At 42.6% G+C, this 23,227-nt stretch overlaps 6 protein-coding genes across 6 annotated transcripts; 2 read left to right on the forward strand and 4 right to left on the reverse strand.

The window, feature by feature from the left end:
* Window positions 1-304: 304 nt before the first annotated feature.
* MRS44_011969 (uncharacterized protein) lies at window positions 305-4,412 on the forward strand (the record flags this gene model as incomplete). Its single annotated transcript, XM_046278038.2, has 8 exons — window positions 305-1,040; window positions 1,114-1,376; window positions 1,427-1,533; window positions 1,597-1,889; window positions 1,945-2,312; window positions 2,783-2,998; window positions 3,078-3,101; window positions 3,162-4,412. The coding sequence occupies 8 exons, from the start codon at window positions 305-307 to the stop codon at window positions 4,410-4,412; spliced, it is 3,258 nt and encodes a 1,085-aa protein (XP_046123673.2).
* Window positions 4,413-4,755: 343 nt separating this feature from the next.
* MRS44_011970 (uncharacterized protein) lies at window positions 4,756-6,038 on the reverse strand (the record flags this gene model as incomplete). Its single annotated transcript, XM_065619943.1, has 3 exons — window positions 4,756-4,887; window positions 4,994-5,775; window positions 5,846-6,038. The coding sequence occupies 3 exons, from the start codon at window positions 6,036-6,038 to the stop codon at window positions 4,756-4,758; spliced, it is 1,107 nt and encodes a 368-aa protein (XP_065476015.1).
* Window positions 6,039-12,363: 6,325 nt separating this feature from the next.
* MRS44_011971 (uncharacterized protein) lies at window positions 12,364-13,266 on the reverse strand (the record flags this gene model as incomplete). Its single annotated transcript, XM_046281792.1, has 1 exon — window positions 12,364-13,266. The coding sequence occupies one exon, from the start codon at window positions 13,264-13,266 to the stop codon at window positions 12,364-12,366; it is 903 nt and encodes a 300-aa protein (XP_046123670.1).
* Window positions 13,267-13,676: 410 nt separating this feature from the next.
* Window positions 13,677-14,525, reverse strand: MRS44_011972 (uncharacterized protein; the record flags this gene model as incomplete). The annotated part of the gene is made up of 3 exons (XM_046272457.2): window positions 13,677-13,999; window positions 14,057-14,124; window positions 14,179-14,525. 3 exons carry the CDS (start codon window positions 14,523-14,525, stop codon window positions 13,677-13,679), a joined length of 738 nt encoding a protein of 245 aa, XP_046123669.2.
* A 4,109-nt stretch (window positions 14,526-18,634) lies between these two features.
* MRS44_011973 (uncharacterized protein) lies at window positions 18,635-19,884 on the reverse strand (the record flags this gene model as incomplete). Its single annotated transcript, XM_046281791.1, has 5 exons — window positions 18,635-19,002; window positions 19,055-19,201; window positions 19,258-19,360; window positions 19,424-19,455; window positions 19,515-19,884. 5 exons carry the CDS (start codon window positions 19,882-19,884, stop codon window positions 18,635-18,637), a joined length of 1,020 nt encoding a protein of 339 aa, XP_046123667.1.
* A 573-nt stretch (window positions 19,885-20,457) lies between these two features.
* Window positions 20,458-22,637, forward strand: MRS44_011974 (uncharacterized protein; the record flags this gene model as incomplete). The annotated part of the gene is made up of 10 exons (XM_046274378.1): window positions 20,458-20,716; window positions 20,791-20,882; window positions 20,933-20,972; window positions 21,034-21,232; window positions 21,291-21,653; window positions 21,734-21,849; window positions 21,899-22,062; window positions 22,145-22,279; window positions 22,376-22,411; window positions 22,473-22,637. The coding sequence occupies 10 exons, from the start codon at window positions 20,458-20,460 to the stop codon at window positions 22,635-22,637; spliced, it is 1,569 nt and encodes a 522-aa protein (XP_046123666.1).
* Between the last annotated feature and the right edge of the window lie 590 nt (window positions 22,638-23,227).

Raw genomic sequence — 23,227 nt, forward strand, 5'->3', positions numbered from 1 at the left:
ACAAGCGGTACAAGCGGAGCGGCCACCTCGCCCGCCATGTCACCACCCACAGCAACGCGAGGCCGTTCCCGTGTTCATGGTGCGGCAACTCCTATCAACGCGCTGACGTGCTCCGCCGCCATGCTCTGACTTGCCTGGGCCGCGAGGCTCTTACTGGCAAGGCCACTGTGGCGTCGCGCCGGCGTCGGGCTTGTGACTCCTGCGTCAGGCAGAAGAAGGCCTGCACTGACGGCCTCCCATGCAGTAACTGCCGCCGCAAGTCCCTCGAGTGCATCTCCTCCCACCTGACCGAGCAGGGGGGACCATGCCTGGCCAAGCTGGATGCTCGCTGGACCTGGACAACAGCCCTGGGGGCGGTCAAACCATGGCTCTGCCTGACGCCGATCCTATGATGCCTCCTGTGGCGCCTCCCGTGCTGCCTCCCTTCGCCTTGGGCGATACCTTACCCTTCGCATATCTCGGCAGCTCTCTTTCCGCCTCTGACCTTTTCGCCTATGACCATGCCAACAACGAAAATTGGGTCAACTTTCTGAACTTGGCGGCCGATACGTTGCCACCAGACTTGCCTGAGCCGAACAACTACTCGTTCCACTTCCTAGACAACTTCACTAGCAGGACTGGGCTGGTTGAATCATTTGACTGCGGGACTGAAATGCAGCGCCGCCAAGTTGTCTCGGTATTCTTGCAAGCCTTGACGAAACCAACCATTGGACTGCCAGTGACAGATCCTGATCTGGCATCAACAAGCCCAACTGCGCTCCACACCCCAAGGCTCCAAGACAACCTGGCCCTGAAAACCTACGAGATCCTCCTTCGAGTCAAGGATATCATCACAAAGAAGCCCAGGAACAGCTCCGTCACGCTGCAGTGGTCTACTGGTTTAGAGCAGCGGTGCCTGCAGTTTTTTTCGCCAAACAACATCAGAAAGTTCCTGGCCCTCTATTGGGAAATATGGCATCCAAATGTCAATTTTGTTCACCGACCATCTTTTGACTCAGCCAATGCTAAGCCAGCGCTTGTTGCGGCCATGATTCTGATTGGTGAGAAAGCATCTATTCTATCTGTTCAACTCCTTCTCTTGCCGTGATGGGATTCTTGGCTAACATCTCATAGGAGCCTCCGTCTCACCGGATGTTCTTGATGTTGAGCAGGCAAAGCAATGGTACAACTGCATTGAGGAAATGGTCTTCACTGATGAAGATTTCTGCAGTGATTACCGATTTACTGATGATACGACTCCTTGGATCCCAAGTCGCAACATGCGCGAAATCGAGGCTTTACAGGCGGCATACATGGTATGCCTTTATCAGAACTGGGAGGGGACAGATGCTAGCAAGAGACGAATTCGCCGATATCGTTTCAGCACTGTTGTGTCGGTAATATGCACCCTTCCTGAAATTCGCGTGGGGATTGACACGTGCTACAGGTGGCACGAGATATTGGCATCATGTCTGCCAGACATGCGGACTACAGTATGGTGAGCCAGTACGAGTTTGATTGGAATGACTTTGTGTCAAGGGAACAACTCATACGGTGAGCCCAACTTGTCCGAGCAACTCAGGGTTGTATCGCTGACTTACAAACCGCGGCCTACAGAATCTTCCTCTGGATCTTCCTACTTGACAATGCGTTTGTTATATTCAACAATTTGCCCCCTAGGATGGTCATCCGAGAAATGGCCATGCACATGGCTTGGCCAGAGGCTCTATTTCAGGCTGCCACGGCTGACGAGTGTGCTCAACAACTTCAGGTTTGGCTTAGGCGGTCCGCCTTGACTAACATGACCGTCCGCGATGCGGTGAACATCTTTTGCAACAACAACATTGAGCCGGATATTCGGGTGCAGTTTGCGGATCTCGGACCTCTTAATCTGTTCACAATTGTTTCCGGTAAGCGCTTTGAACACACCTATTATGCTTTGCCTCATTAATACCTTCGTAATAGCCTTCCACTCTCTATTATTCCTAAGGCAAAATGCCTTCGCTACTGAAGATTGCACAACGATCCGCAACGCTCTCACGATTTGGAAGTCGGTATGGGAAATGTATACGGACCAACTTTCGTGCAGTCCGCCACATGCGATGGTAAGGAAAGAGAACTGCTCTCCAGGGATCAATATGTGGAAGCGAATCGGGTTCATGCGCCACTCTCCCGAATTTTGGCTCCTAGCAACGGTCGTGGTAGATCGCATTTCGAGCACTTCAGACATGCGATGGGGAATGGGGACGGCCATAGTCGGCGACAGTGGCAGTGGCAGCGGCACATCAGCCGAGCCTATACTTGCAGTTATCGACCAGACAAGCATGCGTCAGGTCAATGACCTAATCACAGAGTTCCAAAATGTACAGTTACATTAGGCGCTAGCTAGAGTGGTGACTACCAGGACCAAGGATGCTAGCGGCGGAGAAAGCGATGTGGGAATGCGGAGGTCTCCCACATCAACTCCGACAAATACATCGGCAATGAAGCGCTTCAAATCAAAGACCCCGCGCTTGCTCGGTCTATAATAGACTTGCTTCTCGATCCAGGCCATCTCTCCATGTAACTGGCTTGACCTTTTTTCTGCTTGTCCCATTCAATGCCATCATGCTTAACACACACACAATCAAGTTGTTGTTGCTGCTCTTTGCGGCCGCCTTCGTGCGGTTGTTGTTTGTTGGAAGAAGACCAAAGAACTTTCCCCCGGGCCCGCCCACTCTTCCTATCCTCGGAAATATCCATCTAGTAACACTCGGCAAATGCCTTTCCGCTTTGCGAAATACCGGACACTGATGATTCTCAGATGCCAAAACGGGACATCCACCTGCAGCTCCAGAAGTGGGCAAAGCAGTACGGACCGGTGTACAGCCTGATACTGGGTACACAGACCCTTGTGGTGCTGTCGAGTGATCAGGCAGTCAAGGATCTGCTTGACCGCAGGAGCAGTCTGTACTCGCACCGGCAGGAAATGTACGTTGGTCAGAAGTTGGCCAGTGGTGATCTTCGACTGCTTATGATGGTACGTTGCTATATTCTTACCACATGCCTGTCCTCGTCCTTTGCGAAGAGTGGCGCTAACATAGAACCTGGGTGTTTAGGGTTATGGTCCAACTTGGAGATCGGTAAGTTATATGGGAGGCATCCGCTACCTCGATGTGCGGTTACTTACAAGTGGAAACTAGTTCCGCAAAATGGTACATGGGCTTTTGAATTCCCAAGTGTCAAAGGAGTATGTGCCGTACCAGGTTCTGGAGAACAAGCAAATGCTTCATGACATGGTTGTCCAACCAGAACAGTTCCTAGGCAACATTCGACGGTATTCCAATTCTCTCACAACGACCATGGTGTTTGGCTGGCGGACACCCATGAACAATGACAAAAAGTTGATGCAGCTGTTTGAAGGCTTCTCCGAATTCGCAGACCTCAACCAGACTGGTGTTGCTGCTCTCCTCGACTCCTTCCCAATGCTGCGGAAACTTCCAGAGTTCTTTCTGCCCTTGCAGCAGAAAGCTAGGGACCTACACCAGAAAGAGAAGGCTCTCTATTTGAGCCATTGGCTCAAGGCCAAGGAGGAATTTGCGAACAGTACCATCAAGCCATGCTTCTGCATAGGCCTGGCAGAAGCACAGAAGAAACATGGCTTTTCCGACCAGCAAGCCGCCTACATCTCGGGTACGTTGCTTGAGGCTGGATCTGATACCACGTCCAACACGCTCTACGCCTGGGTGCTGGCGATGCTTTTGTACCCCGATGTCCAGAAGGCGGCCCAGCAAGAGATAGATGATGTTGTTGGTGATGACCGCCTGCCGTCTATTGATGACCAGGACCGCCTTCAATATGTGCGCATGTGCATGAAGGAGACGCTCCGCTGGATGCCAACAACCATCCTTGGTGCCGTTCCTCACGCTGTGACGCAGGATGACACTTATAACGGCTTCTTGATTCCCAAGGGTGCTGGCGTTCTCAACAATGTATGGTCCATCCACATGGATGAGGATCGTCATCCAGAACCCCGTCGATTCAACCCCGAACGATATCGATCTGACACCCTCAGCCTGGGCGACTCAGCCTCTAGCGGCGACCCCACCAAGCGCGATCAGTTCACCTTCGGTGCCGGCCGACGCATATGCCCTGGTATTCATGTTGCCGAGCGCAGCTTGTTCCTCGGCATCTCGCGCATGCTTTGGGCCTTCAACATCGAACCAGCTCTGGATGAGGCCGGTGAGCCCATCCTACCTGACCCGGATAAGCTGACCCAGGGATTCGTGTGCATGCCTGAGGAGTTCCCTGCCAAAATTACACCGCGATCCGAGGCGAAGAAAGCAAAGGTCATGCAGGATTGGGAAGATGCTCGAAGTCAGTTCCTTGACCCTGCGACGATGCAGTGGCTGGAAACGCCATTAGAGAAGCTTCCCGTTAGTACGAGAAATTGATATATATTGCATGTATAGTTAGTTTTGTCAGATCGTCGCAATACTATCACTCCTTCTCTTGGAATCTCTTCTCAGGGCCGCACTCACAAAGAAGCTGTAATAATACGATCAAGGACCAAGTTGATGTTGTAATAACTCAGAATAATGTGATGACTGAAATATCAAGAAGAAGCCGTCGCAGTCAGAGGGTTCCGGGGATACAACTTGTGTATTTAGTAAAACGCCATGGAGAAGAGGGGATTGTCGGCTGGTATTTGAATTGGAGGCTCTTTTTTCCAGTTGAGGAACATATCTCTGCGATAAGAAGACAAATGTCTCTACCTAAGGTCTAGCGTACACTTGCTTATAGTTCGATAGGTTTTTCATTCCACAGAATCACTGCCTTGATGGCCAGTCCACCAACTACATCAGCAATGGCTTTCTCATAATCATGAATGCTGTAATATGTGATCAGCCTTTCAAGAGGTAAGAGTCCCTAAGAGTGCAAATCGATCAGGTAAGGGATGAACTGTATCCTATCCGTTAGACCACCATCGTTACACAGATGAGCACAGGGGCTTTAACGCCATGTTTAGACTTACCTTAGATGGATTGCTATCCCCTTCAGAACAACCCACGTATTCCTTACCATAAGTCAGGTGGCTCATAATGTCTATCTTGGCCTGAGAGTTGCTGCCTGGCGCACCGACGGTCGCCGCCCTCCCTTTCGTTCCCAGGGCCGCCACCATCTTCTCAACGACGGCCGGGACGCCGGTACAGTCAACGGCATAGTCGACACCAACTGGAGGGCAGATTTCTTGAATCTTGTCGACGACGCGCTGGTCTGAGCCAAGAATGCTGTGAGTGGCGCCGAGCTGCGTGGCGAGCTCTAGTCGACCAGGATGTAGATCAATGGCGATGATAGTCTTGGCCTGGCATAACTTAGCTGCCATTACTGCCGCCATGCCAACAGCGCCCACGCCAAAAACAGCTACCGAGCTGCCAGATTTGACCCGGAGAGTGTTCAGGACTGCACCCACGCCCGTCTGAATGCCGCAGCCCAGTGGAGCAAAAAGATCCAGGGGAGTCTCGGGCGCAACCCTGACTAGGCAAGACTGGTGTACCACCGTGTGCCTGGCAAAGGAGCTCTGCCCAAAAAAGGAGCTGAAAAGGTTTTTTTTCTGACCAGCTGCGGTTGAAAACATTGCCGATGACCCGTCAGGACGCTTGCCACCAAAGTTTCGGTTGTTGAAGTTACAACAGTATGCCGGCTGGCCTGATACACACCATGGGCATGACTCGCAGTGGGAAAAGGACATCAGCACCTTGTCTCCTTTCACGACCGAGGTGATAGCGGAGCCAACGTCAAGAACTACACCGGCACCTATTCCCAGAAGTGAGTTGTTAACAAGCCTGCGTCGTGGACCATGTATGTGGGTGAGGTCATTGCCTACCTTCATGGCCGAGTACAGCGTTCGGGCCGCATGGTAGCTTGTCGTTGGCACACGAGATGTCAGTGTGACACACGCCAAACGCATGGACTTGGACGAGAGCTTCATCAGACTGAAGCGCATCTAGCGATATCTCCTGAAGTTCGAATTGGCCGTTGAGTTCTGGCACGACAAGGGCGGTAGTGGTTCGAGACATAGCGGACGGCTGACGGTGTGAATATGCGATTGAATTGTCTGAGTAATTGGTAAATCCAGAACAACCCCTTTCAGTAGCCGGCAGTCCTGTGGTATATGATCTCTCGCCAACGCAGCCCATTATTACTAATACTGGCGATTTGCCGAGTCTTAGTCCCGGTCGGAGCGCCATGTGGGTAATACTTGCGGCCATCTAGTAAAAAAACATTCGCGGGGTTAGGGTTACCCACGCGCTAAATTAGTCCGTCGAGTACTTCCCGCTTCGAAGCATATTATTAGAGAGTAACCACTAGGCTAAAAAGCATAGCGCGCTACTTTAGTTAGTAATACTTCTCTTATGGCCTACTATGCTATTAATTTAATATGCCTCTTTAGCATAAGGGTATTATTATTATACTAACGTCTCTTTCTCTTATTATAAAGTCTTAACTTAATATTATTAATAAGTTAGGCTTATTCTTAAATATATATATATTACTTATATTATTATTCTTAAGGGATTTCTTTTTTTCCTTTTTAGGCTATAATGTAGCCTTCTTAATAAGGCCTAATATATAAATAATTTAGAGATTATTTAGCTTAATAGTAAAGGTATATAATTACTCTTAGAGCTATTATATAAGGCTTAATTTAATATACCTCTTTAATATAAAGGTATTATTTTAATATTATTAATATTATATTAAAATAAATTTCTTTATTAAAATAACTTTTAATTAAAGCTTAGGTATCTTTATATATTTTCTTAGGTTTTTATATTATTTAAATATAAATAAAATTATTTTTATTTTTTTATATATATAATAATTTTTTTATTTTAATTCTTATTAAAAGCTTAAAATATTTAAGCTTAAATAATTTTAATATTATAAGTAACGTACATGATAAGCAAGTGCACCGGACAAGTGAGTGCACCAGCATACTGTATAACCTAAAATCACAAAATCCTAAGTCTCTAAAAATAGCTATAAAATAGCTATGAAGTTAAAAAAAGCATTTCTATAAATATAACTCTATATAATATCTAAAAATGATTTTTTAATATTTTTAAAAAATTCGTTTATAAAGAAATAGCTATATATACAGTGCGAATATGAGTTTTTCTAAACTAGCTTACTAAGGGATTTTTAAAAAACTTATAAAAAATAATAAATACTTTTCTCATTTTATATAATCAAAATCTAAAATTATAGCTTTTTAAGGTTTTTCCTTAATTTTAGAGAATTTTTTAAAGAGATTAAAAATTAAGGTGTAAATCCTAAGAACTTTCAAAGTGGTGCACTCACTTGTCCGGTGCACTCGCTTATCATGTACGTTATTAATATTTAATTTAATATAATATTTTATTTTATATTTCTTATTTAAATATTAATATTTTTTTTATTATATTCTTTCTTATAATATATATTATTAAGTTGATATATTTTTTTATAATTTTAATTATTTACTTTTAGACTTTATTTTACTTAAAATAGGGATTAAAATATCTTAATTAATATCTTAATAAATTAAATAATAAAGGCTCTATGCCTAAAGCCTAAGGTCTTAATAGGCTTAAATTAATAAGGGTTATCTATATAATTACTAATAGCTTTAATAACGCGCTAAAACTAGCTCTATTTATAATAAATATATTATATCTTAATTAATTAAAAAGGTTAAAATCTAACCCCTTTATATAATAGCTCTCCCCTCTAATATTAATCTTTTAATTATTTTTATAATTCTTAATTACTTAAAAAAGCTAAAATCTTAAAAGATTATACTTTTTTTATTTTTATTAAAAGAGGTTTAATTATAGTTAATAATAATTAATTAAATAATTAATTTATAACTAGCTTATTAATTAATAATATATTAATAATAAAATTATAATAGTTTTTATAAAGACTTTTAATTAAATAATTAAAGTAATATAATTAATACCTATTAGTATTGTGACGATCGTGTGTGTTCCCAAGGGATAAACCGGTCGTGCTGGGTTTATGTTGGCAGTGGAGAATGTTGCATTATCTTGAACGGGGTGTAAGTCACGTCTGGTAATGTGCTCAAAGGTATTGAGTGTAACCAAGTTGTATTGATAGCTGAGGTAGCTACTACATAAGAAAGTGTACTAAGGGTGTTCTATATACTTGAAGTGCTCACCGGTGGGAAACCCACGGTGCTTACTTGCTCACCTGGCTGGGGTTGTCGACAGTGAGCGTCGCATAGGAGCGCTCACTTATACCATAGTGGGCCCTGCTCACTTTTGCAGTGGACTGGTCACGTGGCGGGGTTCTGCCGTATTAGACCGCCTGGTCTGTTACTTGGCCGTGATAAGTATAACTTTTAATATAATTAAAATAACCTTACTAAGGTAGTTTATAAGCTTTATAAAGGTACTAAAAGTACTTATAATAAGTTATAAAAAATAATATTAAATAAAGCCTTTTAAAGTATTAAGTTAAGTATAAAGCTTAGCTAATTAATATAAGTTAAACTTATAATCTTTAATTATAATATATTTTTTTTCTTAGCTTTTTTTTATTTAATTATAATATTAATAAAAGGTTTAATTTTATTAAAAAACAGCTAAAAAAAAAAAATCTTATTAATAAAGATATTATATATATTAAGGACTTATAAGATAATAACTAATATAAAATATAGCTTATAACCCTTATTATTAGTATTAATACCTTTTATAATATTAAATAAGAAAATTAAAGAAGTCTTATTATAGCTAAATAAGATCTAGCTATATAGCTATAAGTATAATTATATTAAGAAATAATTATTATTAAAATTACTATTAAAATTACTATTATTTACATATTTATATAAGCTAAGATATATATATTATATATTTAACTAAATAAGTTTAATTAATTAAATTTATAAACTTTTATTTACTACTAAGTTTTAGTCTAGCGCTAAGCCCTAGCGCTAATACTTTTTAAGTTTAAACTCTAATGCTAACTCTAAGAACTAATCCCTCTAAAACTTATAATATTAATAACCTTTATTTCTTAATATTATACCTATAGCTATATAGCTAGATCTTAGCTAGCTAACTTCTTTAATCTTTTTATTTAATATTATAAAAGGTATTAATATTAATAATAAGAGTTATAAGCTATACCTTATATAGCTATATATTATTTTATTTCTTAAGCTATTAAGAAAACTAATTTCTTTCTAGGTAAAATACTTATATTTCTTTAGCTTTTTTTTAAAGGCCTTTAATAAAAAAAGTATTTTTTTAATAACATTAAATTAAATATTTATATTATAACTAGGTAAAAAAAGGCTAAATAAAATAAAAAAAAAGTTATAGCTAAAGATTATAAGTTTAATTTAAACCTTTTATTTAGTAAGCTATATATTTACTATAATGCTCTAAATAACTCTATATAATATTATCTCTTATAGCTTATTATAAGTGCTTTTTATACCTTTATAAAGCTTATAGACCTCTTTAATAAGGTTATCTTAGTTATATAAAAAGATATACTAATAGGTATTAGCTATATTACTTTAATTTATTAATTAAAGGTCTTTATAAAAAGCTATTATAATCTTATTAATATATTATTAATTAATTAGCTAGTTATAAATTAATTAATTAGTTAATTATAGTTATTCTTAATTATAATTAAATCTCTTCTTATAAGAATAATAAAAATATAATCTTTTAAGATTTTAACCTTTTAAGTAATTAAGAATTATAAGAATAATTAGAAGGTTAATATTAGAGGGGAGTTATTATATAAAGGGGACTTTAATTATTTTAGTTAATTAAGATATAAGCTATTTATTATAAATAAAGCTAGTTTTAATATATTATTAAAGCTATTAATAATTATATAAATAAACCTTATTAATTTAAGCTTATTAAGACCTTAGGCTTTAGGTATAAAGCCTTTATTATGAAAATTACTAAGATATTAATTAAGATATTTTAATCCCTATTTTAAGTAGTATAGAGTTATAGAATAATATTAAGAAATAAAAGTTATTAGTATTATAGGTTTACTTAAAGGGATTAATTCTTAGAGTTAGTATTAGAGTTTAAACCTAAAAAGTATTAGCGCTAGACTTAGTAGTAAATAGAGGTCTATAGGTTTAATTAATTAAACCTATTTAGTTAAATATATAATATATATATCTTAGCTTATATAAATATAATTCTAATAATAATTTTAATAATAATTTATATTATTATTTATTAATCTTAATAGCTATAATAATATAATTATTAAGCTTATTAAGCTTATTAGCCTTATAGAGTTTATTTTTAACTTTAGGCTTTAACTTTTTATAAAAGATTTTTATAAGAGATTTATTTTTTTACTTTTATCTTAGAAGTAAGTTACTTAAACTAAGCTATATAGGCGATATATAACTTATTTTAACTAAGCTTAAATAATTATATAATAACCTATTATTCTTTATTAATAAGTCTAAATATATCTATAATTATAATTTTAAAGTTTTCTTAAGTTAGGAAAATATTAATAATATCTTAGTTTTAATTAATTTCTTTATTTAATAAAAAGTCTCTTATAATAGGTTTTATTTATATTATAATAATACCTTCTAAGAATTATCTTATATATAAGGCCTATACTTTATTACTAAATAACTTATTTAAAAAAAATATAAAATACCTCTTATAATAAATAAAAAATAATATCTCTAATATCCCTATTAAAAGGTATTAATTTAAGGGGTTTAATAGCTTTGCTAATATCTCTTATAGGCATAGCTAATAAGAGTATTACTTATTGCAATAGCTATTAATTAATTTAGGCTTAGAGTTAATTTATAAGAGCTTATAGCTATTAAGCCTTAATAGCTATCTTAGTAATACTTAGCTATATATTATAAGCTAGGAATTAATTAATAAAAGTATTATTTAATATATTAGTAATAATATAATATTATTTAAGGTAATATAAATAATTATTTAAATATAAGTTATTAATATATAATAATTATATAAGTCTTAAGGGGAATTAATTAATTATATTAATATATATTAATAAAAGGGATATTAATATTGCCTTAAATAAGGTATAAGTTATATTTAGTAATATACTTAAAGGTATTAAATATAATTAAGTTATATTAATAGCTAAAGTAATTAATATATAAAAAAGTACTAAATAAGTAGGTTTTATATACTTAGGCTATAATACTTAATTACTTATCTTATTATATTAATTAAGGTAATTATATAAGTAATTATAGTAATTAAAGAGGTAATTATTTTAATTATTCCTAGTGCATAAGTAATTATATCCTAGTTAGTAGGAATTTATAGGGCTTCTTTTAAATATATAATATATGCTTTATTAAGTTATAATAGTAGCTATCTCGGCGGTACTTAGCGGTATATTATAAGCTAGGGGTTAATTAAGAAAAGTATTACTTAATATATTAATAATAATATAATATTACTTAATATAATATAAGTAATCCTTTAAATAAGAGCTATTAATATATAATAATTATATAGGCCCTAAGAGGGAATAAATTAATTATTTTAATTTATATTTATAGAGGGGATATTAATATTATCTTAAGTAAGGTATAAATTATATCTAATAATATACTTAAAGGTATTAAGTATAACTAAGTTATATTAATAGCTAAGGTAACTAATATATAAAAAAGTATAATAAATATATTTTATATACTAGGTAGGTCGCTAAGGCCTAAATAAGTATATTATAATTATTTAATACTTTTATAGTAAGTTATATACACTAGCTTATATATATAAGAATAAGTAACTTATTACTATTACGAATTAATAAGTATTATAGGGCTATATAAGGCATATAATTAGGACTTTATTAGGCTATAATAAATTATTTTTTAAATAATTTTAAGAAATTAAAAAACAGTAATATAAATAAAATATAATTAAAATTATAATAATAATTATTATTATATATCTTATTTTTATAGCTTTAATTATCTTAAAACTTATTTTTTTAAAAATTATTAATTAATTAAAAAAAAACTATTAATTACCCTATTGTCTATTACTATAAAACAATTCTCTTATAAAAAAACACTATTAGTAGCTTAACTAATGGTTTTTATAAGTAATAGGGTCTATTTCTAATAAAACGTCCGCTTATAAGGTAGAGCTATGTACCTTAAAGTACACACCCTAGACTAAATAAAGAGCTTGTTATTTTAAAGAGGAAGCTGTGAGTGTTTAATACTATAGTAGGTTATCTAGCTCGCTTGTCTATCTAGGTAACTTATTACATACATTAAAGTAATAAATACTAGATCTTTAAAGAAAGTAAAATCCCTATCCTTTAAGCCCCTTACTTTAAAAGTGGCTTGAAAATCTCAATAATATCCTCATTAGTCTTACCCTCAATCCCGAGGAGCTTATTATCTGTCTTATCAAACTTGGCCTTACTCTTCGGGTCGAAAATAGCGCGGAAGAGGTAAGGAGCAAAGGTCTCCATATCGTACAGGCCCTTGGCCAGTCTCACGTCGGACTTGGCAGTAAGATCATCTAGCTTGACGGGAATGGGAGCCCATGGCCGCTCAGGAGCAACTTGCTTCGCAAGAGCAAGCAGCCTGTTCTGGGTTGTGATGATATTGTGGATGAAGACCGCGCGGTTCTTAGTCTCCTCAGGATGGGTCAAAATACCGATGAGGGCATCTGCAACAGTGCCGAGAGTGGTGGCGCTAAACTCATTGTCACCGCCATCAAGGATAATAGGCTTCGACTGGGAAGTATCAAGGATAAAGTTATTCTGTAGGCCCCAGTCGAGAAAGGCAGCATTATAAACAAAGGTATAGGTCAGCGGAGTCGTCTTGGACTTCTCCTTGATAATATCTTGGACCTTGACCTTTTGGACAAAGACGGGGAGCGCACGGACACTGGGCTCGTCGAGGTTTGATCCAAATTCGGAGGGGATGAGACGCTTTACACCTGCAGCGACGGCAGCGTCAATCAAGGCTGACTGGGCGTCGATTGCCAAGGAGGAGAGAGTAGAGATGATAGCATCCTGGCCCTGGAAGGCGGCGACGAGGGAATCAAAGGATGAATAGTCGACTTCGACGACCTCTGTGCCGGCGGGGAAGGAAGACTCGGAGCCGGCACGCTTGAGGACGCGTATATTGAACTGGCCGGCTTCGGTGAACTTCTTGAAGACGATGGAGCCGAGGGCACCGGAGGCGCCGGCAATGGCAACGTTCTTAATAGTGGCGGGCATGTTTTTGGCAGGTGAAGGTCTCAAAGAGTAAGCAGCGAAGTAAATAAGAGCGTTAGCTTGATGGATAGATGGAACGTTCACGGCAACAGGCGGTCAACCATGGTCCTATATAGGCTTGTGGGATGCCGAAGTGGGATACCTCATGGTGATTTTGCTTTGTCACCCTTTCAATTCCTATTGCATCCCACCCCCACCGGATCCCACTCGATAGTTATTCCCATCGCTACTTATGGGGGACTTGAAAACGTTGGCTACATGTTGAGCCTAGTCGAGTCACGAGAACACAGCGTCGGTGCTGATGAGAACTTTTCAAGGCCGAAAACAACCCCTGAGAGCATAATCTATAAATCAAGAGAAACAAACAGCTTGATGTTATTACTACTATATATGCTATATGAAAAACTGGGCTTCTAAGTCTTAGTTGCCCCGAGATGCACATGTTCAAGTTGAACAAGCTCGATAGCACTGCCAGAACTTCGGGCACCATCCAGCGTGCCTGTGTAATGGCTGCTGTTTCCATTTATGTTGGCCAGCTGTCGTAGACTATCCAACCCGAGGCCTCGCAAACTCTTTGACGTAGCGTGGCGGCTGCTAGTGCAGTTGTTTTCGTGGCTAGATCCCAGGATCTTTGGGAACCATCGACTGAGTAATAGCCGTGCTTGCGGAAGGCAAGCACACACTCCACTCATGTCAGCTTCAATCACTGACCACAGGGCGAGGGAGGTGACATTATCTATAGCCTCTTAGTTAATTCAATGGGTAAGGAATAGCTGAGCAAGTTGTCACACACATGTCATGTTGGTTGAGTATTGATATCGAGCAATCGCATAAAGACGGATGATACTAATGATTGTGACACTTTATAATTGATTAGCACTCCCATTCACTTGATCCAACCGGGTATACACTCACAAAAGGCCTATGCAGAGCATGAAAATGACAAGAGGTTTCTTTCTCAGTGGTATTGGCAGCGGCCATAGTTGAAAGACGGGCATGGTCAACATGAGAATATCGGTGATGATAGCAATAACCGACGTCGACCAAATCAATGCGCTCGTGGAGAGACACGAACCAGACTCCATGCCTGTCCATCCACGCCAGACAAAACTCACAGGCTTGCACTGTAGCATAAAGATGATGCTAGACACGACGCCCCAGACGACCGTGAATACAATGCAAGAGATGACCAGGCGACGAAACGTTGTGCTCGGGAAGATGCGTAGGAAGCCTAGTTGGATAGAGATCTTGGTGGTTGCCATAGCGATGGTGTAAACCCACCCACCGTTCCCGGTCTGTCTGCTTGGGTTCCCCCACATTCTGTAACTCAGGTCAACAGACACCTCCACCTTTTCCGCCCACCCACTTCCGAACATGCTCTCCTGGCGTCCCTTCTGTCTCAACAGCCAAGTCCGGGAATCTCGGCCTTAGCTGGACGAGCTGCGAAGAGGTGGGTCTGGCGAATCCATCCAGAAGACCCTATCGTCGTATCTCACTCATGAGGCTCCTTTCCCACTTCTCTCCCTCCTTACCTCGTTCCGCTTGCATGGATCATATCACTCGCGCGCGGCAATTTGGCCCAATTAGGCCACAGGGAGCAGTCGCCAAAGTAGATAGATGGACAAGCAACAAGCGAGTTCTGCAGTGGCCGTATCAATTCCTATAGCTACGCTGGTGAACACTCTTCCCTTTCCTCGAACGATTAGAAACTCGACCTTGCCAGCGGTGTAGTCTGAGATTTTGCTGCAGATTTGGTAGCTGGAATGGCCGAGGGAGGCACTGGGGGGCTCAAGTATTGAACAAGAAGTGACCTGCTGGGTACCGCGTTATCCAGTATCGATATCTAATCTGTACCCAGCATCTATCTCCAGACCCCACCTCGGTAGGACGAAAACAGGTCTCAAAAAGGGTGACCAACCTGAAAGACATTTTGGCGCATGGCTGCCAAGCGAATAATTGAGGAACAGTGGCAAGATACAATGTGTTTGTTATTATAGTTGAAGCCCGGCCCTTGATGGGTTAACTGAGCCAGAAGACCGTGGCAAGATACCTATCATCTCGTGCCCAGCGCGTCGATTTCACCGCTACCCAGCAAAAATACCTTAGCTAAACCAGTTCTTGCTCTGTTCTTCAGACGAGAATATCTCTGTTTGCATCACCCTCCATTGTGATCCGAGCTTTACGCACCGAGGGTCTTCATAGCGCTCAAGTATACCAACCTCCCCCTTCAGCTGGAACGCCTTGGAGTCGTTGTAAATGCTGGTAGAGCTACTTGAATATATGCACAAGCTCTGGAGCTTCCCCAGAACACTAAACTACCGCCATTCGTTGGTAGCTTGTGCCTTCTCATCAATCCCCTCTCGCTCATCCTCCTGAATCTTCTTTGTTTTACTCAGAAAGAGGAAGACTTGAATCACGAGGTTCATGATTTGGTCACTGCAGCGTAGTCACCCAGCAACCGGATTTAAACCATCAATCTCTTTTGCAATATCGTCAAGCATAGTGTGGTTAGTGTCGTGGTTATCCATCGTAAAGTAGCCAACCTTTCCTCTGAGGTCGTACTCTTCGACAACCTCCAGGAAAGCCTTGGCTTGCAATTTCACATTGTGGCTTCCTTTGAACTCGCGCAGTGACAATAACGCTTGAGTCGTCTCCCGCAAGTTCGTCTCGACCCTGTCAGCCTTCTCTCCCGATGAGGGAACCAAGGCAAAGATGAAAAAGCTTGGCAGTGACAAGGTGTTCCTTCATTATAAGACCGACGGTCATTTCTGCAGCATCTCGCGACTCCCAGACTCAGCTAGCAACAGCAAAGAATAACCCAATATTCTCCTTTCCGCATGAATTGGCGTCTTAACGAAACTGACAGCTCGGTACCACCTGATCTCATTGTCTTCCATTGTTCAGCCTAAGCTGGTTTCTATCACAGTCGTCGTCGAGAAGAAGTCAGTTCCTGGCCAGGATGAGCCATTCTACAGGGTGGTCACCAACTACCTAGCTGCTCTTAAGAAGAACTAGAATGGTGATCCTCCGTAGAAGGGGGAATTATCGGTCGAACGTACCAGATAACCGGCCACAGGAATAAGTACAATGGAGTCCAGACACTTATCCACTTGTGACAGTACAATTTCAGGCTTCCCTCAGACCATTCGGAGCTAGTCATCCTGATTGGACTCGGATCTGGAGTTGCGCCTTTTTGTGGTTTCTTGCAAGACATGGCAAAGCAAGCCGAGATTGGAGAAGAAGCAGGCAAGACACCTCTGCTCCTTAGATGCAGGCGACCCACCGACGGCCTTATTACTCAGTCAGACTTTGAGGCAACACATGCTAATTGATTGCTCTAACATCCTAGATGACTATCTGAAGATAGGCTGACCGTTCTGTATTAATAATACAGTCTTATACCAGGAGCGTGGTTGATAATTTTGAACTCATAACGGCCTTTTCCCGCCAAACTCCAAAGAACTTCTACAAGCAGAACCGCCTTAGGCAGCGAGCAGTCGAGTCGAGGTCAACGCCCTCCTTCAGAAAAGGTCCAAGTTTAGGTCTGTGGCGACGCCGACAACATGGCTAGGCAAGTACACAAAGCCTTGGCAGAGAAGTTGAGGAGTAGCAGGGCGTACCGGCGGAGGAGGTCGAGGAAGCCGACAGAGACATGAGGGTGGCGAATCTTCATCAGCTATGTTTTGGCTTTTGAAAAGGGCGCTCAAGCCGAGGGTTCGAGTGATGCTCCCACCACAGATTCATTCGGCCCATCTGCACGAGCAAGACGAACCAGAGAAGCTAACAATTCATGCAGGAGGATGTGTGGTCGTGAGCACACGGCCTTTAGTCCTCAGATTATTGGGGCCGGCACCTTGTCGCTCGGTGATATAGGGGCAGAAGCTGCTTATTACATGGATGGGAAGCAATATGGAAATTGTTAGAACAATATATTCAATTCAAACTCTTAACCCTCTGGGTAAGAACACCCCAAGAGTATTGAGATCTAAATCTGGTCCTTGGAGGGACGATCCGGTGAGGAACCAGCACGTGGCCGACAGTAGAGAAGGGTCAGCGTTCACAAGCGGCTGTGCGGGACTCCAATTCTTAATATTACTATTTTAAACGTAGTGGAACTATGTTAGTTAAGGTGAGAGCAGCAAGGGAGTTGGGCAAGGTAGGTATGGGTAGTGTTTGGGTGCAATCGAGCAAACTGGAGGCTGGATGAACATTGCAGAAGGTAAGGCCTGAGAGCAAAAAAAGAAATGACAGTCGAAATACGCTCGTTTGATGGCAGTCCTGCTCTTCTGGCTTCGCTTGTCAAACAGTCATGTTCTCTACGTCTGGCATCTAGGTCCCAGACAGGCTCCCCCATCATCCAATGCCATGGTCTACAGGCAGAACTAGCAACAGATATTTCATGACACGGCGCGTGCTCGCGAAGATGACATCTGCATTTCGTCACAGCCATTCTGATGCCTAGGGTGACCTCAATTTCGTCAACTTCAGGCTCATCGTCTTAGCGATTTAACAGGCGATTGTAGCCCCATCCTCCGTGATTGACTTCATGTAGTTGAGGTCATTTTCAACGTCTCTTATGATCGCAAATGGCCTCTGAGAAATGTTCAAAATAATTTCTGTTGTTCCTTCGATCCGTGGCTGTGTGAAGATATCAACCTAATTCTCATCCATTGATTCGTCCAAATGTCGATCTCGGGGATAGAGTCAACCAAGCTCTTGGGGCTTGTTGTATATAACAGGGAACGCCTTTACTTGTCAAATTGAAGCCATTCCAATTAGAAAGGTTACTGAGCCTCCAATGTGATAACTTGGCGACGATAGCGCAGTCCAATGCGGCCTCGGCAAGCCCGATTTTGGCACTGGTAGGGCAAATGAAGTTGGTGAACTGATGACGGATAGGGGTGAGGTCTTTCTTGGCTTTTCTCGGCGTAACTGAATGGATTAGCTTAGGGAACATCGGCAACTCGATAACCTTAGCTGCTTGCCGTAGCTATCTATTCGCTCAGTTATCCCATCAAGGGCTGGGCTTCGACTATAACAAAGAACACAATACTATCATATCACTTCCTTATCTAGATAACCTCGAGTTTTGCAATGATAACGTGAAGGAGATGTCGCGTTGAGATCAGAAATATGAAGATATCCCAAGTATCAGTTGTAAAAATATACTTATGATAATAATAAAGTGACTTTCCTTTGTACTATGAAATAGCTATGATAGAAGTCGCCTTTTCCCTTAATTAAGCGCCACTTTGCTTACTCAACGCCCCCCGCCGTGCTTGGTATTCAAAGTGCAACAGAAACCAAGCACGGGGAACCGGGCCAGTCTCCAGGCCCCCTCAAGTAGGTCAATCTTATCAGCCACATTAGCCTACAACTCGTCGCGATCACGGCCAGGCTCCGTGTTTCTCTCTAGCGGAAGCTGCCAAGCGTTCAAGGTTTCGCTCTTCCGCAAAGTCAAATCCTCGTGGTTATTCTCCTCCCACACCTTGCCGTCGGACCCAAATGTCTCAGCAGTGACCTGGGTCAGGAAAGAGGCATTGCGTGTTGCGCTCGGGAAGTTGTTGATGAGCAAGTCGTAGATTTCCCGTACACAAAGCTGCTTCGGTGCCTCCAAAACCTCCTTTATAAAATACCGAACATATTCCAGCGTAAAGTCAATATCAGTGTCGCCGTCTAGTGGTCCGTTTGGGTCTGCATGTCCTGGGTATGTAATCGAAGGCTTAAGGGCCTTCATGACTGTCGTGATTGTGAGTGACGCCCGTTGCTCGAGTTCGGGGAGGGCACTTACAGAGCAAAGCTTTCTCCCATGCGTGGGCCAGATCCAACGTTGGTACATCGGACATGAGCGGCGGATAAGCCTTGCCGTAAACAAGGTCGCCTGCGATTAGAATTCTTTCCGCGGGCAACCAAAAGGCGGCGTGGTCAACGGCATCCCCTGGAGTCAAGATAGGATCAGCCTGATGTGCCACCCAAAGGGCTGGGGAGACGTACCAATCAAGGGACTGAGCAAGACAAATGGGGACGATTCATCTCCAGGGAGAGTGAAGAAGGTGTGGTTGAACGCTTCTGGGGTTACAGGCTCATCAGGAAAATTCTGTTCAATGGATGAGGGCGTTAGCATGTGGAGGCCCGACCGAGTTCCATTGGGTCGACTCACCCCTTCTCCCACTACCGTCTTCCAAAATCTGACTGAAGCATGGCATCAGCGGTTAGAAACAAGCGGAGTAAGGGGATGTGCAGCGCCGTACCTTTGTCGGCAGTGCTTTCAACAAATGCATGCCTTGTCTGTGGCGTTGAATAGTATTTCGCGGCGGGGAATGCCTCCAGCAGCTGATTGACCGACCAAGTATGATCAGGGTGATGGTGAGTCGTGAAGATAGCCGACAGGGGTTTATCTTGAAGGAGGTCTTTTGCCCACTCAGCCAACCTCTCGCCATCCTTGGTAAACCAAGGCGGATCAAACAAGACACCGGCCTGGGAGCCAATGATGAGAGTTGAAACGGAGCACAGCGTGGGCTCAGAGGACTCGAGATGGTACGACTTGAGTTGACTGGCGCCGACGGGGCTTGACCACCAGGAGTTCAAGGGGACAGCACCGAGGATGGCACTGAACTTCATCTTTGATTTTCTGTCTTGTGTTCCTGGATGAGAAATATGCTGGGACGCCTTCGGGACGCTCATCCCAACGTCGGAGGGAAGCATTTAACCACATGGCCCGTTGCCAAGCCCTTCCGAAGCAGGCAGCCCAGAAGCGGCAATATCCTCGGATAGGAGAGCTCTGCGATGACGTGGGAAGCTGGCCGTGGGCTCGGATCCCCGTGCCGGAGAGGCCGGAGGCCCCCCCAACCCCTAACCTCCCTTTTGGGCAAAAACGCGGGGCAAACGCGGGGGAGCTCGGCGGACTTTGTGGGGAACAGTTCCCCCACATTTCAGGTCTGAGCAGCGTTGGCTGTTGTTAAACCCGGATTCGATTCGACACTAGTGAGGTTGGCAGTAGTGCTAACAACGACATCGTGTGTAACTCCAACAACGGTAGGGCGCCTGCCTTTGCTCCAAACGGTGGCATTGATGGAGCTACCGCACGTCTGACGGAGGTCATTGATGTTTTATAAAACGAGCCACTATCCCACTGCAAGGAAATTACATCTTCTCCTAACGAAGCCGCGCCTCTCAAGCTCTGCGACTACAGCCATGGCAGCCATCTCTTCCCAGCAAAATTGGAGGATGTTCACCTCTACGGTGCTGCAATTTGTCTGTGGGAACTACACTGCGTCCATACTCCTTGGATTGAGCGGAGCACTCACCTTCTACATCGTCTATCAACGCTTCTTTTCCCATCTGGCAAGCGTTCCAGGGCCTTTCTGGGCATCCGTCTCGCGATTCTGGTTGGCTCGCAAGTTTTTTGCCGGCGACTGGGACAAGACTTTACGAAAGTTGCATCAACGTTATGGTACGGGAGCCATCCCAACCGCGTCGGTCGTCCGTCTGCCGACTGGTCGGGTCGATGCTAACACACATGCCCAGGTCCTTTGGTTCGAATAGCGCCGGATGAAGTCTCCGTTGGAGATCCTGAAGCAATCAAGACAATCTACACGTCCAAAGGGAGCTGGCAAAAGGTGCGTCTCATCTTGAGGGCCGCCCCGATTCTGCTAACTGATTTTGGCAGACTGACTTCTACACGAACTTCGCGCCTCATCCTCATCCATGTAAGCAGCACCTGGATCGGCCTTGCACTCTCCATCGGCTTGAACTAATGGAGTGTTCCAGCCCCCAACGGCGATATCTTCACACTGCGGAACGTGAAACAGCACGGACGACGTCGGAGACAGGTTAACGCCTTGTACTCGATGACAAGCGTTGCCCAGGCAGAGCCATGGATTGATACCTGCATCAATCTTCTCTTCGAGGGCCTCGATGTGGCTGTCAAGAACAACGAAACCATTGACTTCGCCGAATACATGCAAATGTAAGTGCCAATGACGTCTCGTAGCATCTGCCCAGGGTCTAATGGACACACCGACTAGGTACACTTTCGATGTTATTGGTGAGCTATTCTATGGCCAGCCGTTTGGTTTCTTGAAAGGACGTTGCGACTTCGACAACTATATCAAGAAGTTGGATACGGTGATCCCATACACGACGACGCTCGGCGCCATGGCCTGGCTAAGGCCTCTTGTTCCCCTACTCCTTCTTCTGTCTCCCGGTTTGGCCACAGGGATGTCGGAACTGAACGAAATCATCCGCGTTTCCAAAATGCACGTCGATAGACGAAAGGCGTCTCCCAACCAGCGAGCCGACATTCTTGGCAAAATGTTTCAAATTGAAGGGAACGGCACGAACCCAGACTTCACAATGGAAGATATATATATGGAGTCATTCACTGCCATGTAAGTTGCCTGGAATTCATTGGGAGGAAGGATATGGCGAGACCGAGGAATGGTGTGGACTGACCGATGCTGTGTTGCAGTGTTGCTGGCAACGACACGACGGCAATCGTACTGCGGACCATCTTCTTCTATCTGGCACGACACCCTGAGTACTACCGCAGGCTTGAAGAAGAAATCGACAAGGCATACGCCGATGGTAGGTTGAACTCTCTAAATCCGGCGGCCGACTAACAAATCATACACAGGTGAACTGAGTGCCATGCCCCGGTACGCCGAGTGTGCAAAGCTTCCGTATCTTACGGCCGTATGCCGCGAATCCATGCGTATCTTTCCCAGCGTAGGATATGGCCTTCCCAGGCACGTACCGAAAGGTGGCTCGGTCGTTTGCAACCATCATTTCAAAGCAGGGGTGAGTCCTCAATTCCCGGGTTGATGCATCAACCCTCTCTCTATTGGCAGCAATGGGCGCTCATGAGAGTTCGTGTGTCTAGGTCCGTCTCGGAATCAACGCCCACGTCATCCACTTCGACAGATCAATTTTTGGCGAGGATGCCGATGAGTTCAAGCCACAGCGATGGTTGGTAGACGAGGCCAAAGTCAACCACATGAATAAGTACATGTTCCAGGTCAGTCGATACAGGGCCGTCACTCAGGGCTCTTCAATATCCTATCTTTGAGGGTTTGACGAGCCGAGAAGGCTAACATGGCTTGTTTCTGATTAGTTCGGCGCCGGGTCCCGAAGCTGTGTTGGTAAGAATGTGAGTTGCTAGAGTTGCAGGCCAGCGGAAGCGGGCGAGCGTGACTAATGTTATCCTCTAGGTGTCCCTGCAGGAGATCTGGAAAGTTGTCACCGCCCTTGTGCGTCGGTACCGGATTCACATTATTGATGCCGACAAGGAGTGGAGGACAGCTGACTACTGGTTCTGCAAACAATTTGACATCTTTGCAACCATTGAGAAGAGGATTCATGAGACTGGGAGGTAGAATATAACTATCTTTGTTATAGCTGCTAGTACTAGGTAGTACACCTTAACTATAACTATCCCTGTATTTAGATTCATTGTGAACCACAACAAGTCTTCTTCTACAAGCGATGAGTTTTTCTCAACCTACCTGAATTTGTTAATAATCTCTGCCAAACGGTATTGGGTTTTGATACCGGCATGTATTAAGGACTGAGTTTTTTGCTGTTGTGGCTGATGGCTTCTTATCATCATTGCAGATAATAGTAATGATCTCTGCCACTAACACCGGTCTGATTACTTCGTCTACCTCCGCCACTGACTCCGGCCTAACTAACCGCTTGCCTCTGTTCTCTACTCTATCTAAATTACTACCCCCTAATAGTAGACCTATGTTCTTTATACTAACTTGGCCTGGCCTGGCCTAGCTTAACTAACTCTAGATTACTATTCTGATAGTAATAGCAATACCTAGAATTAATTTATAAGTTATCTCTTAAGTTGGCAAAGACCTCTGCTCTGTACCTTGACCTACTAATATTGCTCTGATAGACTAGCTTTAGTTATGGTATTAGTATAACTATGCGCGTTCACTGTCTTCCGTTTTCAGCT

Source organism: Fusarium solani, assembly GCF_023522795.1.
Source record: "Fusarium solani strain SB1 chromosome Unknown bctg00000007, whole genome shotgun sequence".
Lineage (NCBI taxonomy): Eukaryota > Fungi > Ascomycota > Sordariomycetes > Hypocreales > Nectriaceae > Fusarium > Fusarium solani.